This window comes from Hyperolius riggenbachi, chromosome 8 (genome assembly GCF_040937935.1).
Source record: "Hyperolius riggenbachi isolate aHypRig1 chromosome 8, aHypRig1.pri, whole genome shotgun sequence".
Classification (NCBI taxonomy): domain Eukaryota; kingdom Metazoa; phylum Chordata; class Amphibia; order Anura; family Hyperoliidae; genus Hyperolius; species Hyperolius riggenbachi.
Window position 1 is genome coordinate 38,399,420 of NC_090653.1, and position 19,357 is coordinate 38,418,776.

The 19,357-nt window shown below is 47.7% G+C and overlaps 1 protein-coding gene across 3 annotated transcripts in view; it reads right to left on the reverse strand.

Annotated features, from left to right (window-relative positions):
• Nucleotides 1-18,972, reverse strand: part of LOC137528734 (zinc finger protein 665-like) — a 44,632-nt gene extending 25,660 nt beyond the window's left edge. Inside the window, exons 1-4 of one of the 3 annotated variants that reach the window (XM_068250257.1) lie at nt 18,890-18,972; nt 4,601-4,653; nt 2,970-3,102; nt 1,181-1,294 (exon numbers count right to left, since the gene is read on the reverse strand). In XM_068250257.1, coding sequence (XP_068106358.1) covers nt 1,181-1,294; nt 2,970-3,102; nt 4,601-4,603 — 250 coding nt within the window. In that variant the 5' untranslated portion in view covers nt 4,604-4,653; nt 18,890-18,972. Of the gene's footprint in view, nt 1-1,180; nt 1,295-2,969; nt 3,103-4,600; nt 4,654-12,179; nt 12,247-18,881 lie in introns of those variants that run through there. The other 2 variants (XM_068250255.1, XM_068250256.1) reach the window with 2 other exon arrangements.
• Between the last annotated feature and the right edge of the window lie 385 nt (nt 18,973-19,357).

Genomic DNA, 19,357 nt, shown 5'->3' on the forward strand with positions numbered 1-19,357 from the left:
AATTCAACTTAAAAAGTGAAACTAATAAATGAAATCGGAACCCTTTGCAGGTGATTTGGATGAATTAGCTGATTAGAGTCTGTCGCTTTTAGCTGAGAATACTGAACATTTTCACAATATTCTAATGGTCTGAGATGTTGATTATGGGGTTCTCATAAGCTGTAAGCCATAATCATCAACATTATAACAAATAAAGGCTTGGAATATCTCGCTTTGCATGTAATGAGTCAATTTCATATATTAGTTTTACATTTTATGTTGAATTACCGAAATAAATGGACTTTTGCCCAATATTCAAATTTTTCGAGTGTGACCTGTATTCAATGCACATATAGAGGTGCTTATTACCAGCATAACACCAATGAAAAGCCAATAAAATGGATTAAGGAGGGTCCCTAATGGGCCCCTCTGATGCAGGAGCTCCAGTGCGGTCCCAATTCTGCATTCCCTATTGCTACACCACTGCACACCAGGGATGTGGCGTCAGAGTTGGAGCAATTTTGGGTACCTGGAGTTGGAGGTTAGGGATAGCCCTGCTTAGGATAACTCATGGAGAAGCATGTGATCAGTTTGACCAGCTAATAGATTTGTAAGGTCCTGATTTGCTGCGATGAGTTCCTGGTTTAACACATGACCAGGACCGGCAAATCAGGAATTTACAAATCTATCAGCTGATCAAACTGATCACATGCTTCTCCATGAGCTCTCCTAAGCAGGGCCATCCCTATTGAAGGTTTCATAAACTGAGGAGGAGATGGTTTTTGTACTGACTCCACAGCCCTGTTGCACATGCTGACTATGGCTATGTGCCATACACACAGTTTAGGCGGCATGGTGGAGGGCTGCTGCAGCGTTCAGGTAGCGCTTAACGGCTACATATTTACGGGTCTTGGCAAATTTCAGCAGTGAAATATAAGGGTGCGGTCATGGAATCAGCTTTAGCCATCCTCAAAACATTGTCACTGGTAAAATTACCATAAGCCGTTGTCCAGGTGTTTGCTGTTTAATTAATTTATTGTATTTATAAAGCGGCAACATATTACGCAGCTCTGCAGATTGGTTAAATGTCTATGTACTATGTGAACTTTGGTTGCTGTTCTATGTGAACTCTACCTTATTAAATGTAAATGTTACACAAATATTAAAAACACTACAATAAATGTGTTTTTTACATTCTGACCTATAGGGGGCTCCTCCTTGTCTTTCTCCTCCACACGTTGCAGCAGGTCCCTGGTAGACAACTCTTTTTCTTGTTCAATTTTGGATATTATTTCTGGTTTCCTACAGACGCTCCCTGAAAAAAAAAACAAATAGATAAATGCAGTTGGTGCCTGGATACAGCTTAGCATATCAGCCCCAAACATATTACAGGCTCAGTGGGATCAAAGAATCTCTCTGTAAAGGTTTACTATCTTAGCAATCTTGTTAAACTCATACTCATCTCTTTAGTGAGAATGATTCCATGATACCTGCCCAATCAGGGCCAGGCCATGTCACACAGATAAAGCTGGCAGCAACATTATTCTAATTTTTACCACAGCTGCTGCTTATTTAAAGGTCCATACACGTGCTAGATTAAAGAGTAACTGTCAGGCTGCAAAAGCTAATTCAAACCTCTATTCTCCTGTGTTAAACAGTTTAGAAGGAAGCCAAAAAGGCAATACTGAAGTTAAAAATCTCTCTTACTTTGAGGTTTGCTGAACAGCAAGGCTCTGCATTCCCAAGCTCCTAAGGAGGCCGGCAGGACGCATAACAGATACTGCAAAGCATTCTGGGGCTGCTTCTTCTCCCCAGTGCACTCCCTTGGTCCTCCCCTTCATTTGCCTATCCCACCCTAAGGCTGCTTTCACAGTGGGAAGTTACAGGCTCATGTTACAGCAGCTTGTAACAGCAGCCAGCACTGAAAAATCAATATGCTGTTCACAGGGCACATGTTCTGTTAGAGTATACTGAATGAGTCCGCTATTGTTCCTAGCCACATGGCTAATTAATATTCACTGCACAGTAGTGTTGTCCGGATCATGAACCATTAGGATCTTTGATCCTGATCTTTTTTGTGAGTCGAATCATCAGGAAGCAAGGAAGGGGAGGATATGACATCACAATTGGCTTCATACAAGACAGACAAACATGGAACCTGCCATGAACTGTCAGGAGCATCATTCTCTGCAAATATTATATAAAAATTCTGTGAAATCCAAACGTGGACAGTGAAATGCATATGTAATATAAGTACAGCCAATCTTTAGCTACTGATATATGTGTTTTTTTCTCTGAGACCCTATACCTAACAGCTCCTCTTTAAAGAGAACCAGAGACAAAAGAAGTTTTGGGTTTTATACTGGGGCTTCCCTCCAGCCTCTTGAGGCCGCTCAGTCCCTCGCTGTCTCCCCAGACCCCTCCTGTCCCCACTGGACAGCCCGGTACTCTGGTCTAGATGCGCTTAATTGTGCATGCATGGCCTGGCCTTGCGCGTGCCCCCGCTAACTGGAAAGCGCAGCTGGGCATGCGTGACTAGGCCAGAGTCCCGGGGCGCCCATCAGGAGCGGCCCGGGGAGAAAGCGATGGACTGAGCAGCCTCAAGGGGGCTGGAGGAATATTTATACAACAACAAAACATTTGTAAAGCGATTTTCTCCCCTATGACCCAAAGCCCATACGTATATATTTATACATACGCATTTGCTCGGACCTAAGGACTGACTTTACTATATCAGATTGAACTATGAGATTCTACTGTATTAGGTAGTCTTTACTCCCCCAAGATATTAATATTCATTGGCCTTTGCACCCATCTTCTTATCAGTATTAGGTGGTTTTCACATTAATCCACAGGCCAATGACACTCAGAAGAGGTCTTCCTTGAGATAATTTGTGCCCACTGGGCACAATGCAGAGAGGCTACGGTGGCAGAGACTATTGTAGGAGTAGGAATACTGTTTAGGAAGCTTCTTTCCAGTCTTCACTCACCGAGAGAACTCAGGGCCTGGTAATTCTCCATCATCACATCCTTGTACAGCTTCTTCTGCTCCTCACCTAGAGAGACCCATTCCTCCTCAGAAAAGTGCACAGCGACATCCTCAAACTCCTTAATGCCTACATCCTGTGAAGAGAAGAAACACAACACCAGGGGTCATTTATCCTCGCATCACCGAGAGCCTCACATGATGATATTTAAAGGATACCCGTGGTGACATGACATGATGAGATAGATATGTGTATGTACAGTGCCTAGCACACAAATAACTAGGCTGTGTTCCTTTTTTCTTTTCCTGCCTGAAAGAGTTAAATATCAGGTATGTAAGTGGCTGACTCAGTCCTGACTCAGACAGGAAGTGACTACAGTGTGACCCTCACTGATAAGAAATTCCAACTATAAATCACTTTCCTAGCAGACAATGGCTTCTGAGAGCCGGAAAGAGATAAAAAGGGTAAATAGTTCATAGATTTTAGCTCTGGCATACGTCAATGAATGTGTCATTGAGCAAAAACAATAAAACACTTAAAAATTAAAAAGCAGATTTAAACTTAAAATAAAACTGTGGAATATATTAAAAAGTGATTTTAAGGAGACAGAAGATAGATACAATCTATCTAATTTCATTAGTTTATTTTCGCCTCTGGTGTCCTTTAATTGTTAGGACTGTGGTCTATATAGCTGTCTTCCCTGAACTGTCCTCTGATACTGCTGACATTGGGGTCGATTCATGAACATTTAGCGCGGCCGTACTATGTTAATTAATGTCGTAGAGGCTGCGCAATTAAAGTATCTCAGCCACTCTACATAGCATTGGGTGGTACTTCAAAGGAGCGCGCGTAGCTGAAGAGCGCTGGCTACGCTGACAGTATCGCTCGCTGGATTAACCCACGCTACTTAGTGCGGTAATTATTCATGAATCAATCACATTGTTATACCCAAATCAGTTGGAGGTAGTCGTAGCTCGAACAATACAAAATATTATACACCAACCAGTATAATAAAATAAACATCAAATGTGTTGCTTTATATTTAGGCTCAATTCCAGAATTATTTTTCACTTTTATCCCTTGAAGCTCCTCTCACTAAAGATTCCTCAAATTCATTTCCCCTGTATTTACTTGCACGGTCCCCGACTTCAGGGATAATGCGATTCCTTTTTTTTTTAAATAGCCATCTAACCCAGGGCTGTGCAGCCGGAGTTGGAGTCGGAGAAATTTTGGGAACTTGGAGTCGGTGGTTTCATAAACTGAGGCGTCGGAGTCGGGCGATTTTCATACCAAATCCTCAGCTCTGGAAAGTATTAGAATAAGGAGTTGGAGCCATTTTGGGAACCTGGAGTTAGGGGTTTCATAAACTGAGGAGTTGGAGTATTTTTGTACCGACTCCACAGCCTTGATCTAACCTCCCCCTCCCAGACAAAACCACATCTCCCGACATCAGAAAGAGCTGGAAGGATAATCCAGTCATCACTTCACCCATATAACACGTTCAGCTAGCGTGCCCTCTATGTACCAAGTCCCATCTAAGGATGTGAGCGCGAGATTCAGGTTCACCTATTGCGAGTGCTGATGGACACTTACACCCTCCCACCAATACCAGGGACACAGGCCTCCTTACTTACCATTCCCTGTAAACGCCAGCCTGTGTAGATGTGAGCTCATCAGCGTTGGGAAGCTGTGGATTAAAAAAAAAAAAAGGAAAAAAGTGAGATATTTCCTGGAGGATTCTGGGAGGGAGGCGGAGCTTAGCTGGAGAAGGCTACAGCATTCTTATACAATGTTCACCTATTCTGGTAACTGGCTTTTTTGAAGCATCAGAAATGGTCGAGGAGATGCCTATTTGTTTCTACCTTGCATGGAAGTTTACAGCAAACTCTTTGCAGCTTTATATTTAACCAATCCAAATCATAAAGAAGTGCATTAGATTGGCACCAGCCAAACTGTGCACCATTTGCGATAAATATGCATGAAAATCAGACAGATTAGCGACTCATTGGCCATCTATAAACAGGACATGGCAAGACACTGTGGGATACAGTACAAGGCAGAAACGTTGTGCACATACATAGCCATCAGCATACAGATGGGGACAGAAATCAACTAAGAGTAATTTCATGTGGGTGCTCTACAGTGGATGGATACATCACCTGCTGGTTGCTGCCATCAGGGGAGCCTTTAGGCATAGGCAGTACAGGCCATTGCCTGGAGTGCCATTGGTCCTGGGGACACCATGTTGTTGGATTAAGTCCCACCCCTTGATTAAGCCCGCCCCATGGATGTTCTATTACTTGCTTCTGCTGCATCTGCTTAGCGTAAGTTGCACGCAGCTGCCACTGTGTCCCTCTGTGCCTTGTACATCCTTTTTCTCCCCTTTGCGCCTCCTTCAGTCCCTTGTGCCATGTCTGACCTCCTGTTTGTCCTTCTGTCTCCCTTTATGCCTCCTTCTGTCTTCATGTGCCTCCTTCAGTCCCCCTGTGCCACCTCTGCCTCCTTCTGTCCCCCTGTGCCTCTTTATGTCCCCTTATGCCTTTCTATGTCCCCTGTGCTACCTCTGCCCCCGTTCCTCCTTCAGTCCCACTCTGCCTTCTTCTGTCCTCATGTGCCTCATTCTGTCTCCATGTGCCTCTTCAGTCCCCATGTGCCACCTCTGTCCGCTGCACCTTCCTCTGTCCCCCTGTGCCTCATTCTGTGCCCCTTTGTGCCTTTTTCTGTCTCCCTGTGGCTCTGTCTGTCCCCCTCTGCCTCCTTTTGTCTCCCTGTGCCTCCTTACATCCCCTCTGCCTTCTTCTGTCACCCTTGTGTGCCTCATTCTGCCCCCTTTGTGTTTTTTTCTGTCTCCCTTTGTGCTTCCTTCTTTCCCCCTGTGCCTCCTTTTTTCATCCTGTGCCTCCTTCTGGCCCTTATGCCTTCTTCTGTCCCCCTGTACCGGCCGCTGCCCCTCTGTGTGCCTCCTTCTGTCCTCCCATGCCTCCTTCTGTCCTCCCATGCCTCCTTCTGTCCTCCTTGGTGTCTCATAATGACCCCCATTGTGCCTTCTTTTGTTGCCCTTTTGTCTGTCCTTCTGTGCTTCCTTCTGTCCTCCTTGGTGTCTCATAATGACCCCCATTGTGCCTTTTGTTGCCCTCCCCTTGTGTCCCCCTTTCTGTTCCCTTGTGCCTCTTTCTGTCCTCTTTTGTGGCTTCTTCTGACCCTCATGCCTCCTTCTGTCCCCCTTTGCCTCCGTATGTCGCTCTGTGTGCCTTATTCAGTCCCCTTGTGCCCCCTCCCCCCCCCCCCCCCCTTTGTGCTTCCTTCTGTCCTTCTTTGTGCCTCATGAAAGTGGAGTCCTGCCTATGTGTATTTTCTGGTGAAATGCTGCCCGCATTGTGCATTTTTCTGGTAAAACGCTGCCGCATTAGGATTATTTTCTGGTGATACGCTTCCCCACTATGCTTCCGCTACTATTTTCATGAAGGGGGGGGGGGGGGGGGGGTTTGGAGGCGCCACAGGTTTTCTCGCCTGGAGTGACAAAATTGCTAGAGGCGCCCCTGGCTGCCATGTATGTGCAGTATTATTATATAGTATTTATAGCGCCATCTTCCACAACGCTGTGCAGAGTATATTGTCTTGTTATTCAGTTGAGCTCACAATCTAATCCCAATCATAGTTATTTGTGCATCGTAGTCTAGGTGGGCAATTTGAATTAAAGCATAGCAAGGCTCTACAGGGAGTGCAGAATTATTAGGCAAGTTGTATTTTTGAGGAATAATTTTATTATTGAACAACAACCATGTTCTCAATGAACCCAAAAAACGAATTAATATCAAAGCTGAATATTTTTGAAAGTAGTTTTTAGTTTGTTTTTAGTTTTAGCTATTTTAGGGGGATATCTGTGTGTGCAGGTGACTATTACTGTGCATAATTATTAGGCAACTTAACAAAAAACAAATACATACCCATTTAAATTATTTAGTTTTACCAGTGAAACCAATATAACATCTCAACATTCACAAATATACATTTCTGACATTCAAAAACAAAACAAAAACAAATCAGTGACCAATATAGCCACCTTTCTTTGCAAGGACACTCAAAAGCCTGCCATCCATGGATTCTGTCAGTGTTTTGATCTGTTCACCATCAACATTGCGTGCAGCAGCAACCACAGCCTCCCAGACACTGTTCAGAGAGGTGTACTGTTTTCCCTCCTTGTAAATCTCACATTTTATGATGGACCACAGGTTCTCAATGGGGTTCAGATCTGGTGTACAAGGAGGCCATGTCATTAGTTTTTCTACTTTTATACCCTTTCTTGCCAGCCACGCTGTGGCGTACTTGGACACGTGTGATGGAGCATTGTCCTGCATGAAAATCATGTTTTTCTTGAAGGATGCAGACTTCTTCCTGTACCTCTGCTTGAAGAAGGTGTCTTCCAGAAACTGGCAGGACTGGGAGTTGAGCTTGACTCCATCCTCAGCCCGAAAAGGCCCCACAAGCTCATCTTTGATGATACCAGCCCAAACCAGTACTCCACCTCCACCTTGCTGGCGTCTGTGTCGGACTGGAGCTCTCTGCCCTTTACCAATCCAGCTACGGGCCCATCCATCTGGCCCATCAAGACTCACTCTCATTTCATCAGTCCATAAAACCTTAGAAAAATCAGTCTTGAGATATTTCTTGGCCCAGTCTTGACGTTTCAGCTTGTGTGTCTTGTTCAGTGGTGGTCGTCTTTCAGCCTTTCTTACCTTGGCCTTGTCTCTGAGTATTGCACACCTTGTGCTTTTGGGCACTCCAGTGATGTTGCAGCTCTGAAATATGGCCAAACTTCTGGCAAGTGGCATCTTGGCAGCTGCACTCTTGACTTTTCTCAGTTCATGGGCAGTTATTTTGCGCCTTGGTTTTTCCACACTCTTCTTGCGACCCTGTTGACTATTTTGAATGAAACGCTTGATTGTTCGATGATCACGCTTCAGAAGCTTTGCAATTTTAAGAGCACTGCATCCCTCTGCAAGATATCTCACTATTTTTGACTTTTCTGAGCCTGTCAAGTCCTTCTTTTGACCCATTTTGCCAAAGGAAAGGAAGTTGCCTAATAATTATGCACACCTGATATAGGGTGTTGATGTCATTAGACCACACCCCTTCTCATTACAGAGATGCACATCACCTAATATGCTTAATTGGTAGTAGGCTTTCGGGCCTATACAGCTTGGAGCAAGACAACATGCATAAAGAGGATGATGTGATCAAAATACTCATTTGCCTAATAATTCTGCACTCCCTGTATACCAGGCATGGGCAAACTTGGCCCTCCAGCTGTTGAGGAACTACACGTCCCACAATGCATTGCAGGAGTCTGACAGCCACTGTCATGACTCAAAGGCAAATGCATTGTGGGATTTGTAGTTCCTTAACAGCTGGAGGGCCAAGTTTGCCCATGCCTGCTCTATACTAATACAGTCCACAGCCAACAGACCACTCCGGACAGCGCCCTATATTTATTCCCCTGGACAAACCCTTGTTGACGGGCTTCCGGGGAGGGGGGTTGGGGCTGGAACAGCAAGGGGAAGGGGAAACCTCCTCTCTCTACCTAGGCAAGTACCCGTTTGGGGCGTTTCCCCCCCCCCTACAGCTTTGGGACTGCAGGCTTTGGTCGCTTTAAATCAGACCTGAACTTTTTCTTTGTTCCAAAAGATAAGCAACAGCATAATAACCTTTATGGGAAAAAAAAACATTTCTTTGTTACAGCTGATACACATCTTGCAATAAATATACAGTGCGTCTACTTCCTACTTTCATGGAAGCAGACATAGGGTTAACATCCTGTGTTTAAAAAATAGCTGCTCTGCCAAGGCAACCAGCTGACACAGCTAAGAGATCAAATTACAATTGTGCTTAGTCACAGATGAGGAGGGGGGGGGGATTAGACAGGCTAAACTCTCTTAATGCATACAGGGTGCATTTCTCTCTGTTTTCCTTCTGTCCTGTGCGAGAGTTCAGGTTGACTTTTAGGACCAAATACTTTCTTTCAATTCACAACTCCCTGAGATCACAGCTTGTGATTGGTTCACAGTAATCAGGGGGCCAGGAGCCAATAAAATCAGCCCAATGTACGGAACGCAGGCACAATAACGTCCCATGCATGGAAGCTTCTGGCACTAAAACTATGCTGCAGCAGGGTTAAAGGGAACATGAAGCGATAGCAGTGTTCCTGCCAGGCTCTTTTAGCCGAGTGCTCCACCCGGCTGTCATCGGCTCGCCTCCTCATCCTCCTATTATAGCTGTAAGCAGAGCTGCACCGGCCCTGCATTCCCCCCCATGCACCCCACCCGGCTGTCATCGGCTCGCCTCCTCATCCTCCTATTATAGCTGTAAGCAGAGCTGCACCGGCCCTGCATTCCCCCCATGCACCCCACCCGGCTGTCATCGGCTCGCCTCCTCATCCTCCTATTATAGCTGTAAGCCGTGTTGCACCGGCCCTGCATTCCCCCCATGCACCCCACCCGGCTGTCATCGGCTCGCCTCCTCATCCTCCTATTATAGCTGTAAGCAGAGCTGCACCTGCCCTGCATTCCCCCCCATGCACCCCACCCGGCTGTCATCGGCTCGCCTCCTCATCCTCCTATTATAGCTGTAAGCCGTGTTGCACCGGCCCTGCATTCCCCCCCCATGCACCCCACCCGGCTGTCATCGGCTCGCCTCCTAATCCTCCTATTATAGCTGTAAGCAGAGCTGCACCTGCCCTGCATTCCCCCCCATGCACCCCACCCGGCTGTCATCGGCTCGCCTCCTCATCCTCCTATTATAGCTGTAAGCCGTGTTGCACCGGCCCTGCATTCCCCCCCATGCACCCCACCCGGCTGTCATCGGCTCACCTCCTCATCCTCCTATTATAGCTGTAAGCCGTGTTGCACCGGCCCTGCATTCCCCCCCATGCACCCCACCCGGCTGTCATCGGCTCGCCTCCTCATCCTCCTATTATAGCTGTAAGCAAAGCTGCACCGGCCCTGCATTCCCCCCATGCACCCCACCCGGCTGTCATCGGCTCGCCTCCTCATCCTCCTATTATAGCTGTAAGCAGAGCTGCACCGGCCCTGCATTCCCCCCATGCACCCCACCCGGCTGTCATCGGCTCGCCTCCTCATCCTCCTATTATAGCTGTAAGCAGAGCTGCACCGGCCCTGCATTCCCCCCATGCACCCCACCCGGCTGTCATCGGCTCGCCTCCTCATCCTCCTATTATAGCTGTAAGCAGAGCTGCACCGGCCCTGCATTCCCCCCATGCACCCCACCCGGCTGTCATCGGCTCGCCTCCTCATCCTCCTATTATAGCTGTAAGCAGAGTTGCACCGGCCCTGCATTCCCCCCCATGCACCCCACCCGGCTGTCATCGGCTCGCCTCCTCATCCTCCTATTATAGCTGTAAGCCGTGTTGCACCGGCCCTGCATTCCCCCCCATGCACCCCACCCGGCTGTCATCGGCTCGCCTCCTCATCCTCCTATTATAGCTGTAAGCCGTGTTGCACCGGCCCTGCATTCCCCCCCATGCACCCCACCCGGCTGTCATCGGCTCGCCTCCTCATCCTCCTATTATAGCTGTAAGCAGAGCTGCACCGGACCTGCATTCCCCCCATGCACCCCACCCGGCTGTCATCGGCTCGCCTCCTCATCCTCCTATTATAGCTGTAAGCAGAGCTGCACCGGCCCTGCATTCCCCCCATGCACCCCACCCGGCTGTCATCGGCTCGCCTCCTCATCCTCCTATTATAGCTGTAAGCCGTGTTGCACCGGCCCTGCATTCCCCCCATGCACCCCACCCGGCTGTCATCGGCTCGCCTCCTCATCCTCCTATTATAGCTGTAAGCAGAGTTGCACCGGCCCTGCATTCCCCCCCATGCACCCCACCCGGCTGTCATCGGCTCGCCTCCTCATCCTCCTATTATAGCTGTAAGCAGAGTTGCACCGGCCCTGCATTCCCCCCCATGCACCCCACCCGGCTGTCATCGGCTCGCCTCCTCATCCTCCTATTATAGCTGTAAGCCGTGTTGCACCAGCCCTGCATTCCCCCCCATGCACCCCACCCGGCTGGAAATAAATTCTGGGGAGAACACTGGAGACGTATATGGAGGCTGCCATATTTATTTCCTTTTAAACAATACCAGTTGCCTGGCAGCCCTGCTGATCCTCAGATCTGTAGTTTCTAACTCACACACCTGGAACAAGCATGCTGCTAATCCATGTGAGAATTTAATGGTCACTTAAAAGGATACATCCGATCAGTATAAAAATAGAAAAATCCACTTACCTGGGGCTTCCTCCAGGACCTGGCAGCCGTCCTGTGCCCACGCTGCAGCTTCGCTCCCCGCTGGTGGCCCAGAGTCCCCTCCGGTATTAGAAGCCTGCTTGCGTTCCAGCGTGCGTCTCACGTAGTCGCGCTGACGTCATCTGGACTGTACTGCGCATTACAGTCCGAATGACGTCAATGCAACTCAGCGAGCTGCATCCTGGAGCGCATGAGAAGCCGATTTGGCGAGGTCGACATCTGCACTGGAGACCGGGAGCCACCGGAGCTGCGGCGAGGGACAGGACGGCTGCCAGGGTCTGGATGAAGCCCCAAGTAAGTGGATTTTTTATTTTTATACTCCTCGGACCTTCCCTTTAAGTAAGAAAAAAAAAAAAAAAAAAAAAAAAAAAAGATTTTTACTTACCTGGAGCTTCTTCCAGCCCCCTGGACTCCTTAGGGCCGGTTCACACCGACGCTTGGAGGCAATTACCGCTAAGTGTTCGGCATTCGTCAGCTAAAAGTTCCCATTCAAGTGAATGGGAGCGTTTAGCATTATGCGATTACCATCGATTGTGCAAACGCGGCGGTCCGATCCCGATTTTCCATTGTTTCAGGCGACTCTAGAAGCCGCATGCTCTAGAAGCCTGGGTCGCGGCTTGACTTCTGATTGGAGGTAGCTAGCAGAGGCGAAGAGCCTGTAATGGAGGGAGTGATGCGGAGCCTCATGTAAACAGATGGCTAGGGACAAGCAAATTGTTGCTAGGCTGGCGATATTTTCAGAGGGGGACAGCAGAGCGCAGGGGACACTAGCAGCGGCGATAGAAGGACACAGAGGCATGTGACTGTGCACACGACATGCCTCTGGGTCCTATTAAGATTTCAATATTCCGCCTCGGGTTCTCTATAAGAATTTTTTTGTGCAATGGTTGCACCCTTGCCTTGCAGGGCTAAAGTCCGAGGTTCAAACCCAGCCAGGACACTAGCAGCTTGTACGTTCCCTTCTTGTGACATCCTGTGGGGCTTCCAGGTGGACTATGTCATATACAGCATAACTGCCAAGCAACAACATTTGGCCAGCCTCCTGCAGTTATGACTGTTACATCTTCTAACTGCTCCTTCCCATAATGGTAAAAGGTATCTGGCTACTCCATGGGAATGAAGAGGTGGTAGCCACTGCATTGTTGGGGGGAGGGAAATGAGATGTGGGAGGGGGCTGCATCACTACTACACTTTCTTCCTATTCTTCACTCAGTTTTATTTGCCTTCTTAAAACAGAAATTATTGGCAATAAATGTGGTTAGCCTCATTTGTCAAGTGTTACCATCTGCTTTGCAAACTTGTCATTCTTTATGAGGTTTTGTAATTATGTTAAATGCAAAAGCTGCAAAAGACTGGCAATTGCAGCACTACCGCTATTCTTGTACCATTATGCGTTTATAGACTGGTGATATTTTATACAGCACTTTAGTGACTCCTTAAAGGATACCCGAGGTGACATGTGACATAATGAGATAGACATGGGTATGTACAGTGCCTGGCACACAAATAACTAGGCTGTGTTCCTTTTTTTCTTTCTCTGCCTGAAAGAGTTAAATATCAGGTATGTAAGTGGCTGACTCAGTCCTGATTCACACAGGAAGTGATTAGTGAGACCCTCACTGATAAGAAATCCCAACTATAACACTTTCCTAGCAGAAAATGGCTTCTCAGAGCAAGAAAGAGGTAAAAAATTGAATTTCTTATCAGTAAGGGTCACACTGTAGTCACTTCCTGTCTGAGTCAGGACTGAGTCAGCCACTTACATACCTGATATTTAACTCTTTCAGGAAGAGAAAGAAAAAAAAGGAACACAGCATAGTTATTTGTGTGCTAGGCACTGTACATACCCATGTCTATCTCATTATGTCACTTGTCACTTCGGGTGTCCTTTAACCACTTGATGACCATGGAGTTAAAACCCTCCTAAACACCAGGCCATTTTTCATAAAATTAGGCCACTGCAGCTGATACTGTAGGGGGGTCGGGGGAAAATGAGCTGACCTTACCCGGGGCTTCTAATGGCTTCTGTCCCCGCGCAGCCAGTCACCAATGCTCTGGCCCCGCCTCCGGTTCACTTCTGGAATTTCTGACTTTAAAGTCTGAAAACCACTGCGCCTGCATTGCTGTGTCCTCAATCCCGCTGATGTCACCAGGAGTGTACTGCGCAGACACAGACCATACTGGGCCTGCGCAATATGCTCCTGGTGACAACAGCGGGAGCAAGGACACAGCAGTGTTCTCCCCAGAGCCTATTACCCGGGCGGAGCGCCCGGCTGGTCTCAGCTTCCCGCCCGCCTGTGGTTACAGCGTGCATCAGATTTTCTTCCTCCACATTCAATGCAGTGAGCAGCGGCTGTGTTATTGGAGCCAGCCGCTGTCACTTACACTATCTCCGCCCTCCCCTCAGCTCCTGCATAGCCGTGATGTAGAGGGGCGGGGAGAGCCTGGTGGTAACTGAAGTTACACACAGGCACCGCGGGAACTTCAAAGGAGCTGGCTGGAGCTAGTGAATCCCATCCCGATCTGCATGACTATTATGCAGAGGACGGGCTCTCTTCCTTCCTCCAGCAAGTCTTCACATCGCAGCAAACTTCCCAGCATGTGCTCCAGCCTCACCTCCAGCCTCGCAGGTCAGATGTCAGAGCACAGGGAAGAGTGTGGCGCAGCGCTCGCTCATGCCGGGGAGACAGCATTGCAGGGCAGATGGTTATCTGTTAATCCCTGGTAAGGTGGTGACTGATAGCTATTAGCTGCCTCTGCGTGCTGTGCCTGGTGTAGCGTCACCTCTATGGCATGCCCCCTTTCAGATGCACTTTGCTGGGAGGAGAGGAGACAGACATTTTTACAGCTCCTATTGCTGTCCTTCCCCCAACTGCTCTGCTCCGAGATGTTACATTGATGTAAACCTGTCTGCAGACCTGCAGTGTGCTGTGCAAGTTACAGGAGCTGTGAGAGTGCTGCATTCTTGTATTATTATTATTATTATTATTTAGTATTTATATAGCGCCGACATATTACGCAGCGCTGTACAGTGTATATATATATATATATATATATTGTCACTAACTGTCCCTCAAAGGAGCTCACAATCTAATCCCTACCATTGCCATATGTCTATATTATGTAGTGTAAGTACTGTAGTCTAGGGCCAATTTTTAGTGGGAGCCAATTAACTTATCCGTATGTTTTTGGAATGTGGGAGGAAACCGGAGTGCCCGGAGGAAACCCACGCAGACACGGAGAGAACATACAAACTCTTTGCAGATAGTGCCCTGGCTGGGATTCGAACCAGGGACCCAGCGCTGCAAGGCGAGAGAGCTAACCACTACGCCACCGTGCTGCTACATTCATATTTAGATGGTACTGCTTGCAATCCTCTCCTCTCTGACCCACACAGTGTTGTTTTTATTGCCCCCCCCTCCTTCCTTTTCCACACTGATATACATATGTTTTCTTCTACCTTTAGTCTGTCTCTCCCTCTCACACATTTCCCTTTGTCTCTCACACATTCCTCCTTGTTTTTTCTTTCCCAGTCCTTTTTTTTCCCCTCTGTAGTACACGCTGTTTAGCACATAGACAAGCAACAAGCATGTGTACATCATGCTTGTGTGCATGTGAGATCATCCAGTGTAACTCCTCATCAGTAGTTCCCAGTGTGTTTCCTCCTTACTCACTTCCTCATTCAAAAGCACCCAGCATGATCCACCTACACTCGTCCCTACCAAGTAGCACCCAACACGATCCACCCTGCCCCTCCCTACCTAGTAGTGGCACCCAGCATCACCCTCCAACTCCACCCAACATAACCTTACTTCCCCACCCGGCTACTTTTTCATGCCACCCGGCTGGTTAGAAATTCTGGGGAGAACACTGCACGGCAACGCAGGCGCAATGGTTTTCAGACTTTAAAGTCTGAAATTCCAGAAGTGAACTGGAGGCGGGGCCGGAGCATCGGTGAGCGGCTGCGCGGGCACAGGATGTCTGAGGGGGACCATTAGAAGCCCCGGGTAAGTTAAACTCATGTTCCCCCGACCCCCCTACAGTATCCCTTTAAGGGCTCGCTGCAGGGCCGCACAACTCAGCACACAAGTAATTTCCCTCCACCAACAGAGCTCTCTGTTGGTGGGGTCTGATCGCTCCCCCAATGTTTGTTTGTTTTTTTTACAAATATTTTTTAATCAAAGAAAAAAAAGTATATTTCTTATTTTCCCTCCCTCCCTTTCCCAGTCAGCCTATCACTGCGATCGGCTTCAACCTGTCACCGCTGATCGCTTCTGTGTCCCCCAGGGGGACAGCCGAGTCACACAGCTGTCCCCAACTTTTCCAGTTAAAATATACATTTTGGGATATACTAACCCTATAAGACTACCCCTCTTGACTCGGGCATTTGTATACTGTACTGTATGTACTGGTGCTATACTGTATGAACAGGTACAGATACTGGTGCTTTGCAGTATGTGGTACCCAGTACACAACAACCAGCCAATCACAGTAAGCGATGTACCTTATCAGCGATTGGCTGGTTGTTGTATACAAAGCCTTCACAGTGAGGTGCCTCCTCACCTCGTCATCGGGACTATGTTAAGTCACCTCTTTCCAGGAATCCTGGTGAGTGGATTTTCTTCTACCATACTTGTACAGCACCGCCCCTGCCGCTTTCATACGGTCCTCGCATATGGTGGGGATGTGGCGACAGATGTTTTTGAGCTCACCCACCGTATGCGGCAACCGTAGATTCTCGAGGCCGGCTCGGAAGTTTCAGCATCCGCCCTATAAGAGGACACCCAGCGTATAAGATGACCCCTGACTATTGAGAAGATTTTCCTGGGTTAAAAAGTAGTCTTATACGGCAGAATATACAGTACTTCTTATTTGTATGTGTTTACATGCATATTAAATTTTAAGATTTTCGTGATAGTGGTCCTTTAAGACCACACGTGATACAATAAAAAGATCTGATTCTACAGCAATTCACGGTTGTACAGAGATTTTTTGTTTTTTTAATTCACGGGAGAAATCCGATCGAATTTCACATAATTGATTTGGAATGGCGAGAATATACAATTTCTCATAAGATTGACTGGTGTAGAATAGATTGTCAGTTTCTTGCTTTTTTGCAAAACTTACAATTATAAAAACTGATTGCACTTCTGAAAAGAAATATAAAATTGGTATAGTGTGTAACTAGCCACCTTAAAGAGACTCTGAAGCCTTGCAAATGCAATTCTATGAGGGATTTTTACAAAATTACATCGCTCCAGTGTGAACACACATAGGATAACATTAGCAAGAGCTTTTAAAATCACAAAGCGCTTACAAAAGCTCTTGTAGCGTGAACCAGCCCTAAAGAGCGACTGAAGCGAACCAAAATTGCTATTTTTACCTGGAAGTTCGCTTCAGTACTCTCAGTAGATGTAAACCGCCGCATCCCTGAGCCAAAACGAGGGCTTTAGACCCCCCAAATCCCCGGGGAGTCAATCCAGGCAGTGCTTCCTGAAAGAGGCAGAGCTTTCCACTGTAGCTCTGCCTCTACTGTCAATCGCCGCGGATCTCCACCTCTCGCCGTCCCTCTCAGTCTTCCTTCACTGAGAGGGGTAGGAAGGCGCAGAGATCCGCACGGTGATTGCAGTCAGTAGAGGCAGAGCTACAGCTTAAAGAGACTCCGTAACAAAAATTGCATCCTGTTTTTTATCATCCTACAAGTTCCAAAAGCTATTCTAATGTGTTCTGGCTTACTGCAGCACTTTGTACTATCACAGTCTCTGTAATAAATCAATGTATCTTTCCCTTGTCAGACTTGTCAGCCTGTGTCTGGAAGGCTGCCAAGTTCTTCAGTGTTGTGGTTCTGCTATGCACTCCCCCTCAGGGGGGAAAGAAACACACAAATGATCTCTTGAGATTCAAAAGGAATGCTGTATACAGCCTGCTTGTGTATGGATGTATTTTCTATGTGTGGACATGCTGTACATCAACCTACTTCCTGTTTTGGTGGCCATTTTGTTTGTTTATAAACAAACTTTTTAAAAGTGTTTTTAACCACTTTTAATGCGGCGGGGAGCGGCGAAATTGTGACAGAGGGTAATAGGAGATGTCCCTTAACGCACTGGTATGTTTACTTTTGTGCGATTTTAACAATACAGATTCTCTTTAAAGCTCTTCCTCCCTGGGCAGCAAAATCCACATGAATGCCCCAGCTGAAATGCTACATCCCTGCGTATGAAAACTCAATCACCCAAACTCCCAGCAGGGGGGGGGGGGGGGGGGTCATGGATTTTGCTGCCAGGGGGAGGCAGAGCTTTCAGCTGCAGCTCTGCCTCCATTTGCGTCAATCTGCACTGATCGCCACCTCTCTCCGCCCCTCTTAATGAAAGAAGACTCAGAGGGGCGGGGAGAGACAGAGATCCACGCAGATTGATGCAAATAGAGGCAGAGCTACAGCCTAAAGCTCTGCCTCTACACGGAAAGAGCCCCGCAATTAGCCCCAGGGAATTTGGGATGATTGAGTTTTCAGCCGCGGGGATGCAGCTTTTCAGCTGAGGCATAAATGTTAAAGAGGTATTTAATGTAAAAACATGTATTGGGAGGCTTCAGACTCTTTAAAGCTTTGTATACACATGATAAAACTCAGCCGATAACATCACCTTTAGCGAGAATGCAACTAGTGTACACCAACGGAACCCCCCTCCTCCCATTTCCAGCAACTTGCCTAGTGGATCGCTTTGGTCGATAGCAGTGTTCCCCTTATTTAACCCGCCTACCACTTTGACTTCACCTCCTGAACACCCCCCTCCCCCCCAAATACCTGCACCGCTAAAGTGTCCCTCTGCAATTTCTCATTAGCAAATTCCTTTTAATGGATAAGCTATGCCTCCAGTGCCACATTATACACTGGGCGCCACAATGGCTACAAGGCAACATTTCCTGCTGTTGCGGAATCGCAGCCTACGGAAATAAATAGGATACATCCAAATTGCATGCACGGGAAAAAAAAAATGTGCATACTACAGTTTTCTCCACGATGCAAACAAATGGATATGTATGCTAATTCGCTTCTGCACGGGTACCAGCCCAGTGGAAATGCAGCCTTCGCACGTCTCTATGCGATCTATGCAACACCTATATTACCAGGCATGTGCAGGAACCCAGATTAGTGGCTTCAGATGGCACCCTGACCCCATTTCAATGCACTCATGGGTCCCTGTGTAGCTGCCAGAGAGATCCCCCATTGAGAAGCATTACAGCCCTTCAGCTGCAGCAGATCTCCACTTATTATCATATGCAAAAAAGTTGGCAACTACATAACTAGCAGCATAACTGTGCCATGAAATAACTGTGCTATTATCATGGAGGAAGTTCCAGAGCCTCAGAAAAGGCAATGCATGCAGAGGTCAGTCTGCCATCAGTCCAGCTCCCCCCCCTGCAGGACAGAGGAGGGGACCCCAGGTCAGCCCCCATCAGCACTGCACGCCCTGATGCACCCACACGGGAGGCGCGAGCCGCCTCATCTCCGGTGCGGGCGAGTCACGTGATGCAGCAGCTACAATGTATCAGCGTGCAGAACGCCCATTATCACACAACAACAGCGCAAGACGGGGCCATACCTTCCTACCTCCTCCAATCACAGCGTCACGTGATCCCCGGGGCCTCCGGGTTGGCCGCTCGATTTTCGTTGACTGATGCCCTCCTGGCGCGGTGGATGCTGGGAGTAGTTCAGGCAGCCTCCCGCTGCATGAGCCGGGGGCGGGATCAAAACTACAACTCCCAGGTGCCCTCGGCGGACGGAGCGATCACGTGACGTTCAGGGGCAAATCCACGCAGAGAATTTCTTTGTTATTGTCATATTTGAAATGCACTGAAGTGTAGGCACAGCTGGAATATTAATATCATTTTGCCAGAATTTAAATATAGTGAAAGGGTGCAACAGTTCATGGGTCCAAAAATGGTACTGTTTATACAGGAAAGCATGACTGGAGGTTACTGTTATTGTTTCATAGCACCAGCATTTTCTATGGTGGTGGACAAATAAATATTCTTTCAAAAAGAAAAATGAGAACAAACAAGTAGGACCCCTGTCCAC